Source organism: Sprattus sprattus (assembly GCF_963457725.1).
Source record: "Sprattus sprattus genome assembly, chromosome: 18".
NCBI classification, from domain to species: Eukaryota; Metazoa; Chordata; class Actinopteri; order Clupeiformes; family Clupeidae; genus Sprattus; species Sprattus sprattus.
The window spans coordinates 21,403,459-21,423,381 of NC_137916.1; the positions used below are offsets into that span (position 1 = coordinate 21,403,459).

Sequence of the window (19,923 nt, forward strand, 5' to 3'; positions counted from 1 at the left end):
TGAAGCGCCACTATCCAAGTGGCGCTGCAAATAAAAAAAGAAGGAAGAGGCCCATCAAAAAACAGACGCCCTTCCGAAATTGACCACCTTTTTTAGCGTGAAAACACCGGTCACCACACCACCGGACCCGAATGTTTTGGTGGAGGAGGAGGAGATGCCGCTGGATCCGGCTGTTGATTCAACAGGAGAAGGAGAGGAGCCTAGCGCATCATGCTCGTACACTGATGACAACAGGAAAGATGATGCAAATCCCTCTCATACACATGCGTTCTCTCTCTCTCTCTCTCACACACGCACACACGCACACACACACACACACACACACACAGAGGGACACTCTTCATCACTCACTCAGACCCCTCTCACATACTCATTCTCTTTCTCTCACACATGCACAAACTTCCTCATCCTCTCTCTCTCTCTCTCTCATATTTTCACTCTGTTTTGTTGTGATTGATAATTATTCTTTACCATTAAGTTCTGTAACAATTCTAAATTCGGTAAAAATGACTGATTGACTCACACAAATGCTCTGTCACACTGCTTTACTTGTTTACATTCATTTATATTTTGGCATTCAGAAGTATATTTTATTTAAAGATATGTTAATTGGTTGCATATAAAAAGAACAAGCAGCACTGAAAGCTTCAATTTCCTTTTTAAACTAGTTTGGTTAATAAATATTTTGCATTTTGACATACAGTGGTGTGATATCTGAAAACGTACTTCTCGCATATGAATGTTTAGGACCCCCTAGCTAAATTCGCCTTAGGCCCCCAAATTGCTAAGTCCGCCACTGCCGGTAGGCTACTTTATTTTACCCCCGGCTTGTATTCGGGGCCCGGCCTTTATTTGTCCGTATGGACCACGACCCCGGCCACTATCTGAAGCCCGGCTTCTAATTGAATCCCGTCCTTTATTTGAGGATTTACGGTATTCACAGGAAACTGAATCGCCCCACCGTCTTTAAAAGGGGTCCAGTCCGACGATGGTGCAACGGATCAAAACGAAAATCAATGGTTCCACGCCAATCTAGTGGGGCTACATGCCCACCAAATTTCGTGCACCCCGGTGTTTCAGTGTCCCGGGAATCGTTGACAGAAAATCGGAAGACTGAAAAAAAACAAAAAAACGACTAAACCGCGCGGTGGTCATAATAATTCTCATTTAGACAATCGGCAGTGGTAATGGGGTAGACTAAACCAGGGCTCTCAAGTGTCACGCATTGAGCGTGACAGTCACTCATTTCGGTCTTTAATCACACACTCCCGCCACACATCGTATTTCTCACGCTGAAAAAAAAAAACTCTAGGCTATTTAATGTGCCGCAGCGCGCAAACATGACCTGGCCGCTCTGCCCTCACCATGGAGGAATCAAGCAAGTCTCCCTGAATCCTCTGGAGTTCTGACGTGAGGTGCACTTATCCGCCAATACAAAAAAAGAAATGGGCTACACAATAGCCAATCAGAAAAAAAGTATATTTTGTATCTGTTGTATCTGGGTAAGATTTCATCCAGCAACCAATGAAAATAAAGCATCCTGGCATTGCGCGCGACTGATCTTCTGAAAGTTTCGTTCAACTGAGGAGACCATTGGATCTCTGAGCATCAGTCTTCTTCAAGGAGTAAGTCGTCTTTTGTTCTAATGTTGCGACAAATTCACAATGGTTTGATACAAGCAATGACAACTTGACTGCAGTTAGAGAATTTTTCCCAGGTAATTAGCATCAGTTTTTAACGAGTGTTTGTAGCCAACACAGTTTTAGGCTACAGCCTGCCTTTTCACTATAGCTTTGACTCCGAACTTCGTTAATAGGCTATAATAAACTCGATTAGGCCTATCAGAAATATATATAGCCTATAATTCGAACAAATATTAGGCAGACCTTAATATTCAATGATGTTATGGGCATTATTTTTTGTAAATGTGTTTGCTTTTTATAAATACTAGTGCGGTGCCCGTAGGGGGTAACATCTATGACGACGACTGTTCTATGACTATGACATCATTCACAAAAAAGTGTCCCGATGTATCTGTTGTAATTCGTTTGTAGGCCTACTTTATTTTCTCATTATTGCAATATTGTTGTAAAATGGTGCGGCTCCTTTAAGAGTCGTACGTACAGGGTGGGTGTGGCAGAGCGAGGATGAGAGAGCGAGAGAGGTGATTCTGTGGAATGGTTTTTGTGTGAGCGACCGGAGAAAAACATATGTGCTGTAAAGTTATTTCGGTGTGTAGTGAATAAATCCTCTAACAAAGAATACAGTGGCGTTATTTGCTAACCAGCAGCAGAGAGTAAGAGTACGGGAATTAACCCCGAAGTTATAAACAGTTGATACCCTGGAGCAGTGAATTCAGTCTCCCCTGCAATCTCCGACTACGGTCAGAGACGGACAGTGCAGGAAAGGTTAACAATATTATAAACCTCAGTCTGCATTTACCCTGGTTGGGAGAGGCTGTCATTCGGAAGATACTGTGTGTGATCGCCTTTGCTCTGTGTTCATTAAACCTGTCAGAGTGTATGAATAAAAGGCTGGGTGCCAATCAAAATCACAACGCAAGAGTGGAGTAGCCTACTACACCGCTACAACGGTGACATGAATTCAAAAATCTTCAAAATCAAGGATGCACAGGTTCATGACATGCGTAAGCTTACTTTGAAACTTAATATAAAGAAGCTTAAAAATAAACTAATAGATCAAATCAATCACTGTCTTAAGATTACCTGAGCAAAAGTCTGTATCTGTTCACCAAGAAGAATTTGAATGCGGACCTCGTATCCAACGGTATTCTGAACTTTGAGTGAAGGCAGGATAGTTACTACGCGTATATTGTTTGATTGTGACGTCACTACCCATAGTGCCGACGGGACGGGAAACGATAACCCATTGTTTTCTATGGGAAACGGTAAAATACAAATATCTCGAAAACTATAAATTCAAAAATCTTCGAAATCAAGAATACACAGGTTCATGACATGCGTAAGCTACATGCGAAATCTCATAACTAACGGAACTACCGTCAGGGAGATACGCCCTAGACAGACACTCCACAAACCCACACACAGAGATTCCTGGATTTATAGATAGATCCTGGCCATGGATGCATTAATCATTGCATCTGTCTTTCAATGATGTCAGGTAAAAAAACAAATTAGTATACTGGTGCTCTATCTGCAGCCAAGAGAACACCTGTGCCCATCAAGGTGTGCGGGATGTGACAAGGCACATAAGCAGTAAGGGGCATCAGGCCAGACAGCAGGCACAGAAGTTAACCAGCAGTCAAAAACTTTTACTTGCCATTGACTGCCGAGATGAGTGTACAAGAGGTCAAGGTACGTACATTTAAATGCATAAGGTTGTCTACAATGTTCAAGAAAACCATTTTTCCCAATTAATGTTCCCATCCAATTCTATGACTATGGCATATATAAGACATTCATCCATGAAATGGACAAAATACTGCTCAGTAAGTTACTTGTATTGTTACTGGGGGGGGGGGGGGGGGGGGTGCTGGTCTGTGGGCATACGGTGGGGTGGGGCGAGTGGAATGGGGGGCGGGTCGGGGATATGTCACTCTTGACTGGCTTCAAAACTTGAGAGCCCTGCTAAACTTAGAAGTGCCTATCAAACGGGGCTAGCAGGTTTAAATCCTCACCACCTAGCTTAAGGTGAGGTTTCATTCCGAACAAACAACTTCAGACTTCTCCAGTTTGATCTGGGTAGCAGTTCAGGCTTCATACAGCCAGAAGCAAAATCCACTGAAATAATTTGTTACATTTACAGTTCAGCGGAACACACCACCCATAAGCCAAGACAGCTTTTGGCTCCCATACTGCATAGCCAAAGCTAGTGATGGTATGTGTAATTAAAACTTGACAATTACGATGGTCCACGGCCAATCTGACTGTCAAAGAGCCTCTGGAACACAGCTGGCAGCTGCTTTTGGTTAGTTATATAAATATGACATAGCATGCTAGTTTGAGAGGGGAAACTATGTTGCCAATAGCCACCAGACCTGTCTTGTAAACACCAACAACAGCACAATAACCTGCTGTCTCATTCTCCAGAGGGGTACTCCATATGAGAAAGATCCCATAAGATGAATACTAGCCCTCTGGATATTAAGACATTCACTACATAACTATGGCCGTTTGCTCAATAGAGTCCTTACTTTCCTCAAGCCAAACTAATATTTTATAGAACGCCTCAAGTCTATACATGTCAGTACAGTGCAATTTTAATATTTGTTTTATATTTCTAATCTGTTATATTGCTAAAGAAAGACAAGTAATGACAGTAACTATCCACCTGCAGTATTTGTTGCCATGGCAAAAGGAACAACAAAGAATGGGAGTTCTTATTCAGTCAACACACAGAAAGTATAAAAGACATTTTCCATACTTGAAATGTTTGTTTTATTTGGCCAGTGTTAAGAATATGTTTACCATTACCTCTATGGGTGTTTAAAAATGTCACACTTCAGACAGCATAAAATAAACAGCATTCATGGCTATTTTTAAGTACATAAAACTGTGTCAGTACACAAAAGTGTCATGTTGAAGTATGTGTTACTGTGTATATTTGGATTTAAAAAATATATAATCATAAATCAGTCATTATATGGTTTGAATTCTGACTGATTAAGAAAGCATGTCAGTAAAATGTGTTGCTAATTCATTAACACTGTAGCACTCATCTGGTCAATGTGTTTTAGTTTGAATTCTTGCAGACCTAGTTGCACTTTTACTCATAGGGGGAGGTACTACATTTTCCTTATATTAAAAACCCCTCAATCATGTTTACTCCAGGACTGGGACCTGCCCTTGGTTGTTTTGGTAACTCTGACATCTTAGAAGGTGTACATCTGTCTCTGAGTTACAGTTTGTGTCTCAGGAAAACAATCCCAGCATCACATCCTGTTATTAGAGAAACATCTACAAGACGTGTCCAAATGTTGACATGGTGATAAGGTAACAATATAGGTATATACAACAATATATGATGTACACTGTATAAAAGGGAAGAAAGTACAGATGTGCTTTTCCTTATTCCAGGTGACCACTGTAAGGCAGGTAACCCTCACCTCACTGTCATCCATGAGTCACTGGTAGACTGGTAAGTTACAGGGAAACTGATGCTGCTCCTTTCCTTGTGTGCTATACAGTTTGCCTTTCTACCTACAGCACTGGAAGGCCTGTGTTTTGTTGTGAGCATAGTGTACTTTATCCTGTGACAACATAGAGGTCCTTCTTTCATCTGGTCTCATTTACAGTTGTCAAAGCAAATGTTTATTTTGCATTGTGTTCTCAATGCCAATGTGTTGTTTTATGCATGATAATAGCCAGACCATCTTCTCCTTTACTCTGCTGAACCTGCACATATAGTATCTGCTCTTCTAAAAAAAAAAAAAATGTTGAATTTGGTTAGGCAACCTACTGTCCTCAGGCCACTTTACTGATTTCTCATGTCATGTCATATTTTATCCTCTTAAGAAACCATGCATACGAGGGGAGTGCAATTCCATACTTTGCTGCATTTTAATGACCTCTTATTTCATGGACAAGCATTAGTGCAGGACCTTACTGAGACTTGGACTACATCTGAAAAACAAAGTGTTAATGAAAACGTCTTCGGGAATATTTCACTCCAATCTTTTGGTCCCAGGTGCTAAGAGATGCACTGGCGTTTGTGTACTACCTGACTACAACATGTTTAGGTCTGTTTAATGTTTACATTTTAATCTCTTCTTCATCATCAGGGTAAGTACACGTTTCTTCCCTGTGGCTGAGCACAGGAGAGCCGTTGGTCTCGTCGCTGCTACACCGCCTCCCTTTCACCAGGCTGCCGCCTCCATAGTGACGAGCCAGGACGTTCACGGCACGCCGAAACTGCCCCGCTTCGATCCCTGGCTCCTCCCGTGCTGGAGACCACATGGAGGCGTCTGGAGTGTCCCTTGCAGACACATTGCTATCATCCCCGTTATGCGTCTCTGAACCCCACTCAGGGCTGCAAGAGCGCCCCCTGCTGTTGTACGGCGAGCCCTCTACACCGACGCTGGCAGGGTACCTGACGGGGCTCTCTGTGACCGATTCAAACACAGAGCTGTGATCTTCGTCCAGCTCACCGTCTTCGTCGCCTTTGCACCAGTGGTGATTGGTTGAAAGGCTATTGTTGGGATTGTCAATCATACCCAGGACCTCACTCATCAGAGAGGGGCCCAGGTCGACGGTGAAGGAGCTCAGGGAGTCCGACCGTGTCAGGCTGCCATTGTCCAGGAGAGACCCACGAAGGAAGTCCGGGGATAATGTTCCGTAGGAGTCCTGGGACTGTTTCTCATGGCGAGATAGGCGGGGTAGTGTGACAAAGCCAGACTGCAAACCTGTAATTGGAACAGGGGCCAAAACACAAAACAACAATAAATAAAATCTTCAAAAAAGCTTGAAATGCATATACCTTTTTTCAAATATCAGGAATGTACCACACCAAGCGATAAGCCCATACACCTTTTGAAAATTAGCTATGCCTAATCAATTAGATATATGCTAGTTTCTGTTTTTAACCAACAGGCTTTCCAACATACAAAAAATATCTCTTGAGGGGATTTTAAACACTGAGACTGGTTTAAGTTAGGGCTAGGTGTGCCCTCAGGCTCTCAACCAACTTCCATATGTAGTAGTTCAAACTTTCAGAATTGTGTCCATCTCAGGATTGATATTTGTCAGAGTTGCTGTTTTTGGTTCTCCAGCTTGTATTTTAACTGAAAAGATCAGTTATAAATGAATGCAATGTATAAATCAATAAATGTAAACATTAAACATCCTTAGTAAAAAACACATTTTGCTGAATGCACTTTGGCTTTCCAGCCAGTAGGTGGCAGCATGAAGCAAGGCTGTAGACCTAGGTTGAGACAATGCATTCCACAGCACCTTGAGTGGGCAGTCTGCATATACCTTAAGGGCACGCTTGTTAACAAAATGAGGACAGAATAAATGAATGAGAGGTGACAGAAAGGTGAGGGGAAACTAAAGAAACTAAATCCATTACAGTGACTGGAGGGACAGATGGAGTGAAACTTGATTATAACTCACATAGAGCAAGAGCATTACCTAACATCTATGGACTTCCCTCCCACACACATACACACTTTCTAACCCTCTCACTCTCCCCCGCCAGGCCCTTCTGTGCCCTCTCTTTGGGGTGAATTCCTTTTGCGTTGAGTAAGGATCCTGGAGACTGGGGGAATTCCAGACATCCCACAACCACTATCTCTCCCTCTTTTGCGCTCCCTCTCTGTCTCTCTCTCTTTCACTCACACACACACAAATACTCCCTTTATAGCATTGTGGTATTATGGATCCAGTGGGTGTGTTGTGGAGATTTTGTGTAGTGCTGGTGAGCTGTGTGTTTATTATAGTGCTTCTTACAGCTCATGGCAGGAAACAGCCCACATATTGTCAGCTGTTTGATTTGAGTATGGTTGTTTGTTTTTGTGTGTGTGTGTGTGTGTGTGTGTGTGTGTGTTTGTGATTGCTTAAGGCAGTGCAGTGATTATACACAGGTGTTGCCAAGGTGATTGCAGATGACTGAGAAACAGCTTGTGTTTGTTTGGGTGTGGGAGAGGATGTTACACTGTGCCCAGAGAGGAAAGTAGGATGTGACAGATTTAGGGGGAAAGAGTCTCAGGAGTTTTCTGAATGTGTTTGCATCGTTACACATCATAAAATTATACGTGTGTATGATTCACTTGAGTTCTTTAGGGTTTCTGTCCCTGTTTCTATACTGGCCATTTCCTTTCCTTAATGGCACCAACTAGGCACCAACTCTCTCTGCTCCCCTCCATTTTAAACCCTTGCTGAGTCATTTGACAAGGCACTTGCCCCAGTGAAACTGCCTTGTAGCTTGGGGTTATGGCAGGCAACTCAAAAATGAATGTGTGTGGGTGTGTGTATAAGGGTGTGACAGGGCATGAGTCAAAAGGCCAATTAATCCCTAAGGAAATAACGACGACTTTTTGCATTATCATCAGTCATCAGTCATTACCTATCATCATTATCATTATCATCATCATCACCATGTTCCTACCGTAGGAGTAGCAGGAGATTGCCTGACAGTCGCATCATCATCAGTTAACATCATCATACCCATCATCTTCAATCATCATCACCATCATGCATCATCTAACATCATTATCAATCATTAACATCAGCACCACCACCACCATCATCATCTCCATGTCCCTACCGTAAGAGTAGAGGGAGTCCCCTGTTGAGCTGGGGAACAGGGACCGCTGCACAAAGCCATTGCCCATGTCCATATTGAGCTGGGGCAGGGAGACGGCGTTCTTGATGATGGGTGAGATGGGCGGGGGCGGCAGCGACAGGTCCCTGGAGCCCCCCCTCATCCGTGGCGGGGGGGCTTTGCGGATGTGGCGCAGGGTTCGGGAGAAGAACCGGGGGGTCTTGACGGAGCCCGAAGGCGACTCGGGGCTCCGTGCACCACCACCGCTGCCGCCATGGTTGCTGAGAAAGGTGGTGTCTCCGAAGACGTCGCCGCCGCGGCCCACGTGCATGGTGTGACGGAAGTCGCCCATCGGTGGGCTGATCATGTCGACAGAGAGGTCGCTCTTAAAGCGACGTTTGCTCTGGGAGCCTCCTGCCACCAGGCCCTTAATCCCTGGAAGTTTGCCCAGACTCATGGTGGCTGAACCAGTTGATATAAATATACCCTTATCACTCAGAACCTCCAGGGCACTGATTATAGCCCTTAATTCCAAGGCAACGCAAAGGAAATCGCAACCCCTGTCTCAATCGAAGTGAGAAAAATCCATACAGTATGTACTGGTCAAATACACACCCAATATTCTGCCAGAGTTCCCTGAAAAGTAGGTTGTGCAGTTGTAGAGAGTCTACGTCTTGAGTCTTGTGTAGTCATTTAAAGAATAAAAAAATACCGCTGCTACTGACACATCAGACTGTCCGTGGTGTGAAAAAGGCACGATGAGGCCAAGTGTTTGCATACAGTCCTGATGGTTGGGATCCTGTGTTGGAATGATATAAACAAACTTTTCTTACAGACAAAAAGAGATCTGTATGTTTAAGGTAAGAGTAGGAGACCCCAGGGCTGTCATTTATGTCAGAGCTTACGCTGAGTTAAATGGATCTCAACTGGGTATACACGCAGCGAATAGCACTGCCAAGAGGCTGTAATCATGCCACCTACAACGTCTCTCTCTCTCTCTCTCTTGCAAATAAGTAACTCCGTACTCCCAAATTGGCTTTTTAAGCCCTCAGAGAATGTACCAAATGCCAATTTCAGCAATTCATCTAGATTCTCCCTTTTATGTAGTTCCCCACAGTGTCCTGAAACACACAGAAAATCTGAATTACCGTTGCCAGATCTCTTTTAGGCTTTATTTACAAACAAACATCCCTCCTGTCTAGACACTAATCACTCCGCTTACATTTTACAAGCGACTTGTAAAACAAGAGTCAATATTTTAGCACTCTATGCAAACCTCATCAAAATTCCTTCCTGATTTGGCTGACTCTAAGCTAGCTTGTTGGTGTCACTAGTCCTATCCTGTGTGTCAAACTGTTATCATTTGTAAATAACTTCTTAAGGAAAGCTAATAGGATTCACAGGTTCAGAAGCACCTTTTCATGTGTTTTTTGCGTTTTCAGTGCCCTCCGTCTCTGCTTCGGTACTATCTTGGAGACAGCAACACTTAAGATGGTGACTTTAGTAAATCCATGTGCTTTTACCAATCTTACTATCAAACTGTTGTAAAATACTCTTTTCACAGGATAACAATACTACTTCTTTCGTTTGAAGGCACTGGAGCCAGTCAAAGAAACACACAAACTGCATATGGCACACTGAGGCCGTCAATCTTGCTATTTTAAGGCCATGGACTAGGTACCGTCATCACGTTTCAACTTCATCATCTGATTCACCTGTTCTCATTTTCTTTAGGAGAGTAAAGAGTTGCTAGAAGTCTACTGGTGACTAGTAGTTGCACACATCATATACAGTTCAATAGGCCAAAAGCACAAACACCAAACAAATCTACAGTCAGCCTCACTGTTCAATAAAAGGTCCTGTGGAGTCCTCTTTGGAGATCATAACGGAAGAGGAGATTTGATTCTGTGGGAAGACGTAAAGCTGACAGAAGAAGACCAGACCACTGCTTCCCACCATTAAGGGCTTTATCCCCTTGACGTGTTACAAATTCCACAAGATGTTCGGTTGTTGCTCTTGGTCCTCACGATTAAAACCTTTTTATCCTTTGTTTTCTTCTTTAATGAATCCAAGACCACACAAATGTAAGTGTGAGTCGTTCAACTTAATCTGTAAAAGGATAGGGAAGAATCTTTTTGGGCTGAAAATAGTTAATTAGTGTGCCGTTATCTGTCGCACTAGATTTGTCTGTGTCTTCTGAGAAAAAAGGGCTTCTCTGGGATTGGACACCTCCTGGATTAGGGGGATTAGGTTCACCCACCCCTCCCCTTGCTCTCTGTCTCTCTCTCGCTCTCTTGCTTTGGGCCAATCCACTTAGCACCCTATCTCCCAAACTTGAGCAGGCTCCTCTTCTTCAGAGTGTGACAGAGCTTCAGATGAACACAAAGGGGAGAACAGAAGAGACAGTTAAACATCAGTGTTATGCAATCCATATACATCACATTTAAAAAAACATAGTATACAAATGTCATATCCTCTAGCGCACCACAGTTGAAAGGGAGAATATCAACTTGTATATGCCATGCAAATTTGCAGAGCCCTGCTTCAAAGGTTAATGGATCTGTGTTCTTAACCCTTCCCTACTCTACATCTACTTCAAGCAATGAAACTGGGTTGTTTTTTTCTCCTCTTCGTCTACCTATTGATCTATCATCAGGGCCCCCTGGTGTCCAGAGCCTCTCCGGGAGTTAGCGCGCTAAGCCCCCCATGGGCACAGAGCATCCTAAGGGATTAGTGTCACAGGGAGTCAGAGTGATGGAGCCTCGGAGGGCGTCTCTTGCTCTGAGTGGGGGGTGGGATTAGGTGTGGTGACTGGCCCTTTGCTGTGATCCCTTGGCTAGTTTATGATTCACTGTCTTCTGATTAGGGCCCTGCCACTGAAGTGCCATAGGGTGGCGGCCGGCCTGCACCCATGTGTTGTTGATGGCTGCGGGGTGGCCTGCCACAGTGATGGATGTGCAGGCGATCAACCAGTCCACTTTTGTGTGTCTGGCATGTGCTATATGTATGCAAGCTGTGTCATTGTTTTGGGTTGCTCTTTGTGACTAGGCAACAGAGTGTTTTCAGAAAACGTCTGTATAGAATAATGATACGTTTAATGCCCATAAAGATTCCACAGAATGCACACAACACTGTCTTTTAGATGTTCACGGAGACACACACACATACATACACAAATGTGTTTCTTAACGTTGCCACAAACACACAAGAATATACAAAAACTTGCACTGTGGATTGCCAGACTATGAGTGGACTTCTTAAGACCACGTTGTTTACTCCTTAATTGTACCTGCATGTATATGTAAACAGCCTACACATTGGCGCCACGCTGTGCAGATGCAGGCGTGCATTGGGACTGTAATGGGAACAGCGTGTGGAAATGCCACCGGACGCTCTCCATTACAGCCATCAAATAAAAGAACCAAACGCCTCTGATTGGAACCACATTTAGCCTCCGCGCTCTTCATTTCTTTTCTTTTTTTTTTTTCGTTCTCCTCCTCCTACCCTTCTCTCCCCCCTCCTGTCCTCTCTGCATGTTTGCAATGCCGTGGTATTTGAGGGTTCACTGAAGTGGATGGCACCAGTGGCCATGCCATGCAGAGCTAGTTCTGGATCTGTTCTGCCACAGTGGCTCAGCATAGCCGCTCTGGGATTCTGGGTTTTTTCAGCAGGACTGAAATGCCATTTCAGGGAGCTGTAGTGGGTTGTGGGAAGAAAATTGCTTGCTGTTTGTCAGCATCAACAAGTGCTACGTGGCTCTGGAGCACTAGCCAAGTGGCTAGAGTGTGTACATGTGCGTGTGCAAGAGAGGGAGAAAAATAGTGCATGTGTGTGTGTGTGGGTGTGAATGACTGTGTGGGTTTATGTGTGTGTCATGTCCTGGTTTTTAAACCTTTTCAAAAGCTCCCGTCTTTCCATTAACTTCCATACATCACTAAGTCCCATTAGCTATGTTCCTTTGCCCTCCTCTCACACTCTTTAAAGTCAAAGCAGGAACCAAGAGGACAAACAGTCCAGATAAGGATTCATTTTTCACTAGGCCCCCTTGCCTCAGTTCAGTGACCATTTGTGAGGGATTCCATTTCAAGAAAAACATTGCAACACTGACACATAAAATCCATCTTCTCCCCCACTCACTTCAACTATTTACCCAACCTTCATACACCCTGAGTGGCAACACTGATTCTTCCTCTTGCTCAACTGCTAGCAATCTCGCTTGCAGTTAACCAGGCATAAGAAGAAGAGAACCAAGAAACAACCGGCACCCTTTACATCCTGTTTGTATTGTTCCTATCTGAGGCTATATTAATACCCCTGACAGAATGTTCAGCGTCAGAGGGTGCGACTGTATTTCTGTAAACATAGCACAGGAAGTAGTGTGCAAACTCGGTACTAGAGGCTATTTCAAGGGCTTTGGCCACAAAGTGCCTGATGACAAAAGGGCCAGAGGCAGTTAGGGTTCCCAATCATGACATTTGCCCAACATCAACAGCCCACCAGCATCCCTGTCAAACTGGCTAGTGGGGATGGCGACACCAACAGAGACTGTCTGCATCGCAGCGTCTAGCCAGGGCCAGTCTTTAAAAACATATTACATTTAATGCATTTCACAGCAAGTGCAAGTCACTGGCTGAACTGAGATCACTGAACGGGGTGTTATTACGGGGTGTTCAGAATCCCATGTCTCATTGACCTGAGACACTGGCAGGGCTCCAGGACAGTTGCTCTGTCAGATCACCGACAATGGCACAGTGACCAATTGATTTGGGTTTTTTTTTTTTTAATGAAATGGAAATGTTTGTGGAGCTCATGGCATGAGATGGAGAGCTCTCAGAAGAGAGCTCTCTCTAGTTATTTTTTATATCCTGAGGAGGAAGCGAGTATTTGCAGCATTTGAGTAAATCAGTCTCAATGGCAATACATGTTTTACAATAGACTTCCTGCTATTATCCTCAAATTAATTCTTACTTTGTTTCTTGTTTCCCTCCCTGGAAAGTTTTGGTGCTATTGGTATCCTTGGATTTCATGTACAGTTCTGAAATGGGTAATGTTCAGTGAAACTCTCAGTGCTCCATGAAATCGGTGTAATTAGTATGGGGAGGATGCAAACAATAGATGACTAAAATATTCGAGTACAAAAGATACTCCTGCTGTTTTTGAATTTCGATTTCATTCTTACTGTCTCAACTGTCTTTTACATTGTCAAGATAGCCTACGCTGCTCTTACAGAAGTCAAATGCCCAACAAACCCATCACTCATACTCATAATCACTCAGTGACACGCGCACAGATCTATATGCACGCATCCACAGGTACCATAAATGTCATAAATCTTATGCCGTGTTCCAAACTAGATAAACTTTGATTTAATTGTTGATACTGTGTAATTTGCTTGGTGTCTATACGAGTAAATCTAATAAAAAAAAAACATCCATTCAATTTACAAACGTGAGTTTTAATTCCCTTTGTCATAAACATCGCGTTATCTTTAATTGACAAAATGCATTGTATATCTTTGTATCAGTTTTCCGCATCATCATTTAATTTGCATTTTGTATTTTCGCTCGCACAGCGACTACCATTAGATGTATTTATGAAATCAAGTCAAAGATAACTTACCTTTAAACGCGGGCAATTTGAAGCAAACATACATTCTGCGGCCAGTATTGGATTTAAAAGTTGGTTTCGCCCCGTGCGGGACGAAGTTGTATTGTTTGGTGTGCAGACCCTTGCAACTCTTGAGACACTGAGTGGCGAATAAGGGGGCGGTCGGTGGCAAAGCGACAAAACAGTTGTCAAATCAGCAGACTGTCCAAGTAAAGTCTCCAGCTCCGTTCGTAGACTACATGAAAGTATCTCCAGCTCCGTTCGTAGACTACATGAAAGTATCGTGTGGCATGTTTTCGAAAATTGCTTTGTCCTAAAAATTTTGATTTGTTCCCGAAATGTATGCAGGATATTAATTTGGCAGATCAGAAAAAAACTATTCTAAAAGTCTGTAGGTCATTATTACCATCAAGTGTTCGTCACTGGGAGTGCCTTAATGAATTAAGTTATATAATGCTGAAAATGGAGAGGATTGTTTACTCTTTATTCAAAACAGAGTGTATCTAGATCTATGTAAGAATGGACATAACGCACGGACACTCCAACAGGATGCGACCTTGGCTGAGATGGCGAAGAATCCAACATGCTCTCATGCACCAGTAAAATAGTTTCCAAATTCCTGTGTCGTTAGAGATGTGGCTAATCTTGTAAAGATCCTTGACCTCCTGCGACCCAGCCCAGTGGCTGTGTCACAGCTGATGAGAGCTGGAACCCCATGGGGGTCACAAACCTGACCCCATTCAAACTCATCCTCAAGACACGGAGAGATATTCATCAGCCACAAAGCAACACTCTGTCTTGCTATACATGAACTTCCAAAGAGTGAACGCTCATGTAACAGACAACCAGTCGGCCATGATTCAGACAAAGCACTCTGCTGTTATATATAATCCATGGACTGGTAGGACAAATACTGGCAAATCACAATAAACTATCCACACCAGCAGCACAATAACACTTTCCTCCTGGACAACACACCAACAACACACCGTCACTGTCACAATCATTGCATTCTGTACCCATTCTTGTATCTGTAAACACTCCGTGTAAATATTCTTCTCCCTATGTATATGTGATTTATGTAAGTATGTCGGTGAGGTGTATATGTGTATAAGCTACTAGATTAGCTAAATTTCCCTCGGGATTAATAAAGTATCCATCTATCTATCTATCTATATACCTAGAGGATCATTTGTACTGAAAAGGTGTGAAAGCGGTAGTTTGAGTAAATCCTGAAATTTGAGTCATGTTTCATTGTGGTAGCCAAGAACTTCACATTGCCAAAACACGCGTAATGATGTGATAAAGCTTACAACAATGCTGTAAACGTCTGGCATGCTGTTCCCGTCAACTAGAGCTCAGGGTTTGACAGTGTCAGCACAGACACATTATTTTACAGATGCTCCACATGATGCATTTGTGTCTCACAAATTAGGTGAGACTCCTGAGAATGAATCTGTCACTCTCTCTTTCTCTCTCTGTCTCTCTCTTTCTCTTAATTTGCTCTCCCACTCTTTGCACTGATTTTGTTTTCCTCTTAATTTTGTGTTCTCCTTGCCCCTCCCCTTATGTTGCCCTTTCCAACCCATTCCAAAGAAAACAGGCTGAAGTACTCCAGCTATTTCAGTGGACTAAAAAAAATAGTTTCTCTTTGGATGTTGGTCAGAAATGAGCCCCAAGGAAGGCAACGACCACAGTCTCTTCCCCCTCATCTTGTTCTGCCCATCTCTTTTCCACTCTGTTTTGTCTCACCTCGTTAGATCAGACCAGATTTCAGTCTGATTCTGTGATTTTTCTGCCAACACCTTGAATGAAACGAGCTGGGCTGAATCAGAGGGAGGGAGTACAGTAGCCATGGCACACGTCCGCCAGACTCTTCACTATGAGCAGCCCGTCTTCACCCTGGTCCTGCACTCCTGTTTGCTTCCTTCCCAACATCAAACTCTGCTTCAGGTTTTTGGATAGGAAATTGGTTCTCGTGCTAAAACGTCATTGTTAGATATCAAAGCCAGCTCCTTCTCCTTCTCCTAGGCTATCTCTCTCTCTCTCTACCTCTCTCTTTCTCCCTCTGTCATTTTGCTCAGTTTTTTTTCTCCTCTGCCTTCTCTGCTTTCCTCTCTCTCTCTCTCTCTCTCTCCCTCTCCCTTTCTTTCTTCCAGCAGCTGCCAGCTCTTCCTGATGTGGGCGTAAGTGAAACCACAGGCACACCCACGGACCTCAAAGCCATCAGCCAGAGTATTTTTGCAGGCCTCAAAACCCTGCTCTGGCCTGCCAGAGAGAAGGGAGACCCAGAAAGCCATGGTCTGCCGACTGCTCAAGCATGCAAAAAGTAAACATAAGTTACGCGTTTACATAAGATCATACCTTGACACAAGTGGACTGTTAGGATCAGAAAAGACATAGTAACAGACTCTTTACGAACAGCTTAAAGCTCTGACTCCCAGTGTCCACTACTCCTGACCCCTGCAGTGAAGTGCTCCTCTGTGACCTGTAAACACCCTGAGAGAGTGTTTAATGAGATGCCTGCATGTGACCACCCCGCAATCTCTGCTTTCTCCTGCTTACCATCTGACTGTAATAGGACCTCGGTTTCTTAGTGGTCATTAACAAGTTCTTTGGGGAAGTACAGGCTAATCATATCATCAGTGTAAAAGAGACCACAGGTATTATTGAACAACTGAAGGCATGTGTCCTTCATAGTCAGATTCATGCAATTGCGTAATAGTGTAAAAATGGCATCATAATAGCGTCACAAAACTTGTTTTTACCCTTCACATAAATGCATTGCCATTTCAGCTGAAACACAGTTCCACATACTCAGTTGCACTCTATAACATAGAGAGCAATACCATTCAAAATTAGAATTAATTTAAAAAACATAAATGAATCTCAGTTTACGCCTAACGGTGCAATTCAGCTAGTAGAATGGGTTTGTTGATGACCTTTGAATAGTTTTGTTTAAAATATTTTCTTGCTGTCAAATATCTATTCCTATGATCCAAATGTGAGATAGCATTAAATTGTCAGCGGTCACAGCTTTTTTCTGCATTTCAGCACTATGATGACTATGATGTTCTCTGATCATGGTGTGATCTGAACACATCCTGATTTTCTTGGTTAAAATAAACCACCAGACAGGATATTTTTGGATGAGTATTTGCCATCAAAGTAGAATGAGACTTGAATGAGCGAAGCTGAATGAGCAAAGCGTAGGATGACAATTTATTGATCTAAATATTGGGGTTGTGTTGTGACAGTGCGGCTAAACCAAATCAGGCTGCCAAATCAAGTGTGAAGACTCTCCTTCCTTTCAGTCAACAAAACCCATCTTTTAATTAACGATCTGATTAAATATAGCAATAAGGTTTTGGCCTCTGCAGATCTTGTTAAGACACTTTTGTCTGCACACTTTCAGCTGCTTCATTTGGCAGCATCATTGTATGGGCTATTAACACAGGCTGACAGCGCAGTTGGCTTCCAATGGACTGTGTCTCCCAGATGGCCCCTTACAGCTGCATGGCAACCAAGCGTCCTCACTCCACCCTGTGAAGGCAGAAACCCCGTTTAGCTTTCTCAGCCGTGCCCCAGACAGGCATGGGCTTCAGGGCTGGGTTTTCAGCTGCAGATGAATGTGAGGGGGAGATCCACTAAAGAACTGTACTGTGGCTGGTGCTTTTTTTCAGTTGTGCATGATCTCTTTGAAGTTCCTGTACGTGGGACAATGTTTGCCTTGGAATGAGTCAAGGATCCTCTCTCTGCGCCACAAAATGTTTGCTTGTTCTCAGTCGGGTCGCTCCTCAAAGATCTTCCATGGACCGCGTGTTGTGTTTCTTAATACCTACGTCACAGCTGGAAAGTGTCGAGACTCTGTGTGGGGCACTGAGGATATCTGTAGAGTAAACATCGAATATATGCAGACTTTGGAGAGTACATGTCAAGGGCTGGGAAGCATAGCAATGGCACTGGGTGATGAGGGAGGATCGAGGGTGACAAATTATTTCTCTGGGTGTCATCTGAGACCCAGAATCCACCGCTTCTGTAAGTCGAGCCTGGGAAAGGGCGAGCCTCTTCACATGGCATGCTCAAAGGTTAAGGAAGAGGGGGATCAGTGTAGTTAAGAACAAAGCTTAGAAGCGAGTGATCCGCTCATGCTCAATGGATGATTGAAAACATACCAACACAACATAAACACACACACGCACGCACACACACACACACACACACACACACACGCACACACACACACACACACACACACACACACACACACACACACACACACACACACACACACACACACAATAAACACATCTTCACAGATGCACGTTGGCCTGGGAATACTCTGTGGTGCTTATTATTGTAATATGATTAAGGCGACCATCACACACACACACACACAGGCTTTGGATGTGTATGAATTTTATATGGGAATGTTTATGGAATTGTGTGTGTTTAGTAGAGTCTGTAATAACGATTTGTTTGAAGATAGGAGGTCATTCCTGTTATTCATAATCCACTTCCATCTTGTCCCAGTAAAATGAGCGATGCACAGACAGGGAGTATACTGTAGGTATGTTGTGGTTGTGTGTGCACGTGCTCACGTGTGAGTGTGTGAAAGAGAGAGAGAGAGAGAGAGAGAGGCTTTTCACAGCATTCAAATAAGTCACATACGATTTTTCTTAACAGATGTTTTTTGATAAATCTGTTCTAGAAAACAAATTCAACCTTTATTTAATTTTCAGGAATATATTGAGGGTAGTGATAATTTTTTTTTTATGATTTTTACAAAAAATAAAAATAAAACAGAAGTGATGGAGGAGGGCAAAGGAGTGTGTGAGAGGGGAGGAGGGAGGAGGCAGAGACACTCGGAGGAAGAGAGAGCGCTAGTAAAACAGGATAAGAAGCCTCTCGGACAGAAAAGGATTTCTCCTCAGGAAATGACTTTCACAAAGTTCCTATGGGCTGCCAAAGAAACCTTTAACCCTTTTCATGCTAACTAAAGACTTAAAATTTGTATAGGCTATTTTGATGTATGTGTTAGTGTGTGTGTGCTGGCATGAGTTTAACATACTGTATTTATGGAAATGATAAAAAGCAATACAAGAACTGAGAGAGAAATCTATCTATCTATGTCTTTTAAGCATGATCTATTTTTGCTGAGCATTGGCCCTTGCAACAGTTGTCCATTTTCTGAGCTACTGCTTGTGGTCATCAAAACCACAGCATAAATCACACAGTCTAACCTAAATACTCATCAGTCCTCATTCACATGACCACTTCCCTCAGTTTGCTTGCAATAGCTTTAACATGTTCAAGGCACAAACACAAAAACACTTCATTATGTACCATAAGAAACCACCTGGCGTTGTACATCCAGGTAAGGAAAACTGAACTGTAACACTCACAGATTGTGCGAATGTCAACTGGTGGGCAGATACCATTCTACATCTGCAAATTTTCTCTGCACTTAAGCTCTGCACTGTCCATATATCCACTCATCTCCTTGTCCCTGTTGAGGTAATGGCAGCCAATGAGTATTATCACTGATACAAACAAGCAACTCAGAGTAATAAATGGTGCATGTACAGCTAACTGGCACCGTATGCCCTTTGAAGTAAATATTTATGGAATTGTTGGGCTGCATTGCCAGCCAGGCCATTGACATACCTAAGGAGCCTGTGAGCACTGCCTTTATGAATCACAGATGTCTGCCTGGATCGCAAAGAGGTGGAAGAGAGTGACTTTTGTGTGTGTGTGTGTGTGTGTGTGTGTGTGGGGAAGTGCGGGTGTCTCGCTCCCTTCCTTTGTGCGTGTGTATATATGTCTGTGAGGGTGTGTGCATGTCTCTGTCTCTGTATTGTTTCTGTAAATGTGTGTGTGAGTGTGCAGGCTTAGGTGTGTGTGTGTGTGTGTGCAGGTGTTGGTGTGTGTGTGTATGTGTGTGTGTGTGTGTGTGGGTGTGTGTGTGTGTGTGTGTGTGTGTGTGTGTGTGTGTGCGTGTGTGTGGGTGTGTGTGTGTGTGTGTGTGTGTGGGTGTGTGTGTGTGTGTGTGTGTGTGTGTGTGTGTGTCTGTGT

At 43.4% G+C, this 19,923-nt stretch overlaps 1 protein-coding gene across 1 annotated transcript; it reads right to left on the reverse strand.

Moving 5' to 3' along the window:
* Positions 1-5,622: 5,622 nt before the first annotated feature.
* Positions 5,623-13,976, reverse strand: cdc42ep1b (CDC42 effector protein (Rho GTPase binding) 1b). The gene is made up of 3 exons (XM_080857020.1): positions 13,861-13,976; positions 8,245-10,610; positions 5,623-6,382 (listed from the first exon to the last, which is right to left on the reverse strand). The coding sequence occupies exons 2-3, from the start codon at positions 8,696-8,698 to the stop codon at positions 5,733-5,735; spliced, it is 1,104 nt and encodes a 367-aa protein (XP_080713146.1). The 5' UTR covers positions 8,699-10,610; positions 13,861-13,976; the 3' UTR covers positions 5,623-5,732.
* Between the last annotated feature and the right edge of the window lie 5,947 nt (positions 13,977-19,923).

Coding starts and splice junctions, on each gene's coding strand:
- cdc42ep1b (XM_080857020.1), bottom strand. CDS start 8,698: ATGAGTCTGGGCAAACTTCCAGGGATTAAGGGCCTGGTGGCAGGAGGC. Junction 6,383..8,244: donor GGACTCCCTCTACTCTTACG/GTAGGGACATGG, acceptor TTCCAATTACAG/GTTTGCAGTCTGGCTTTGTC.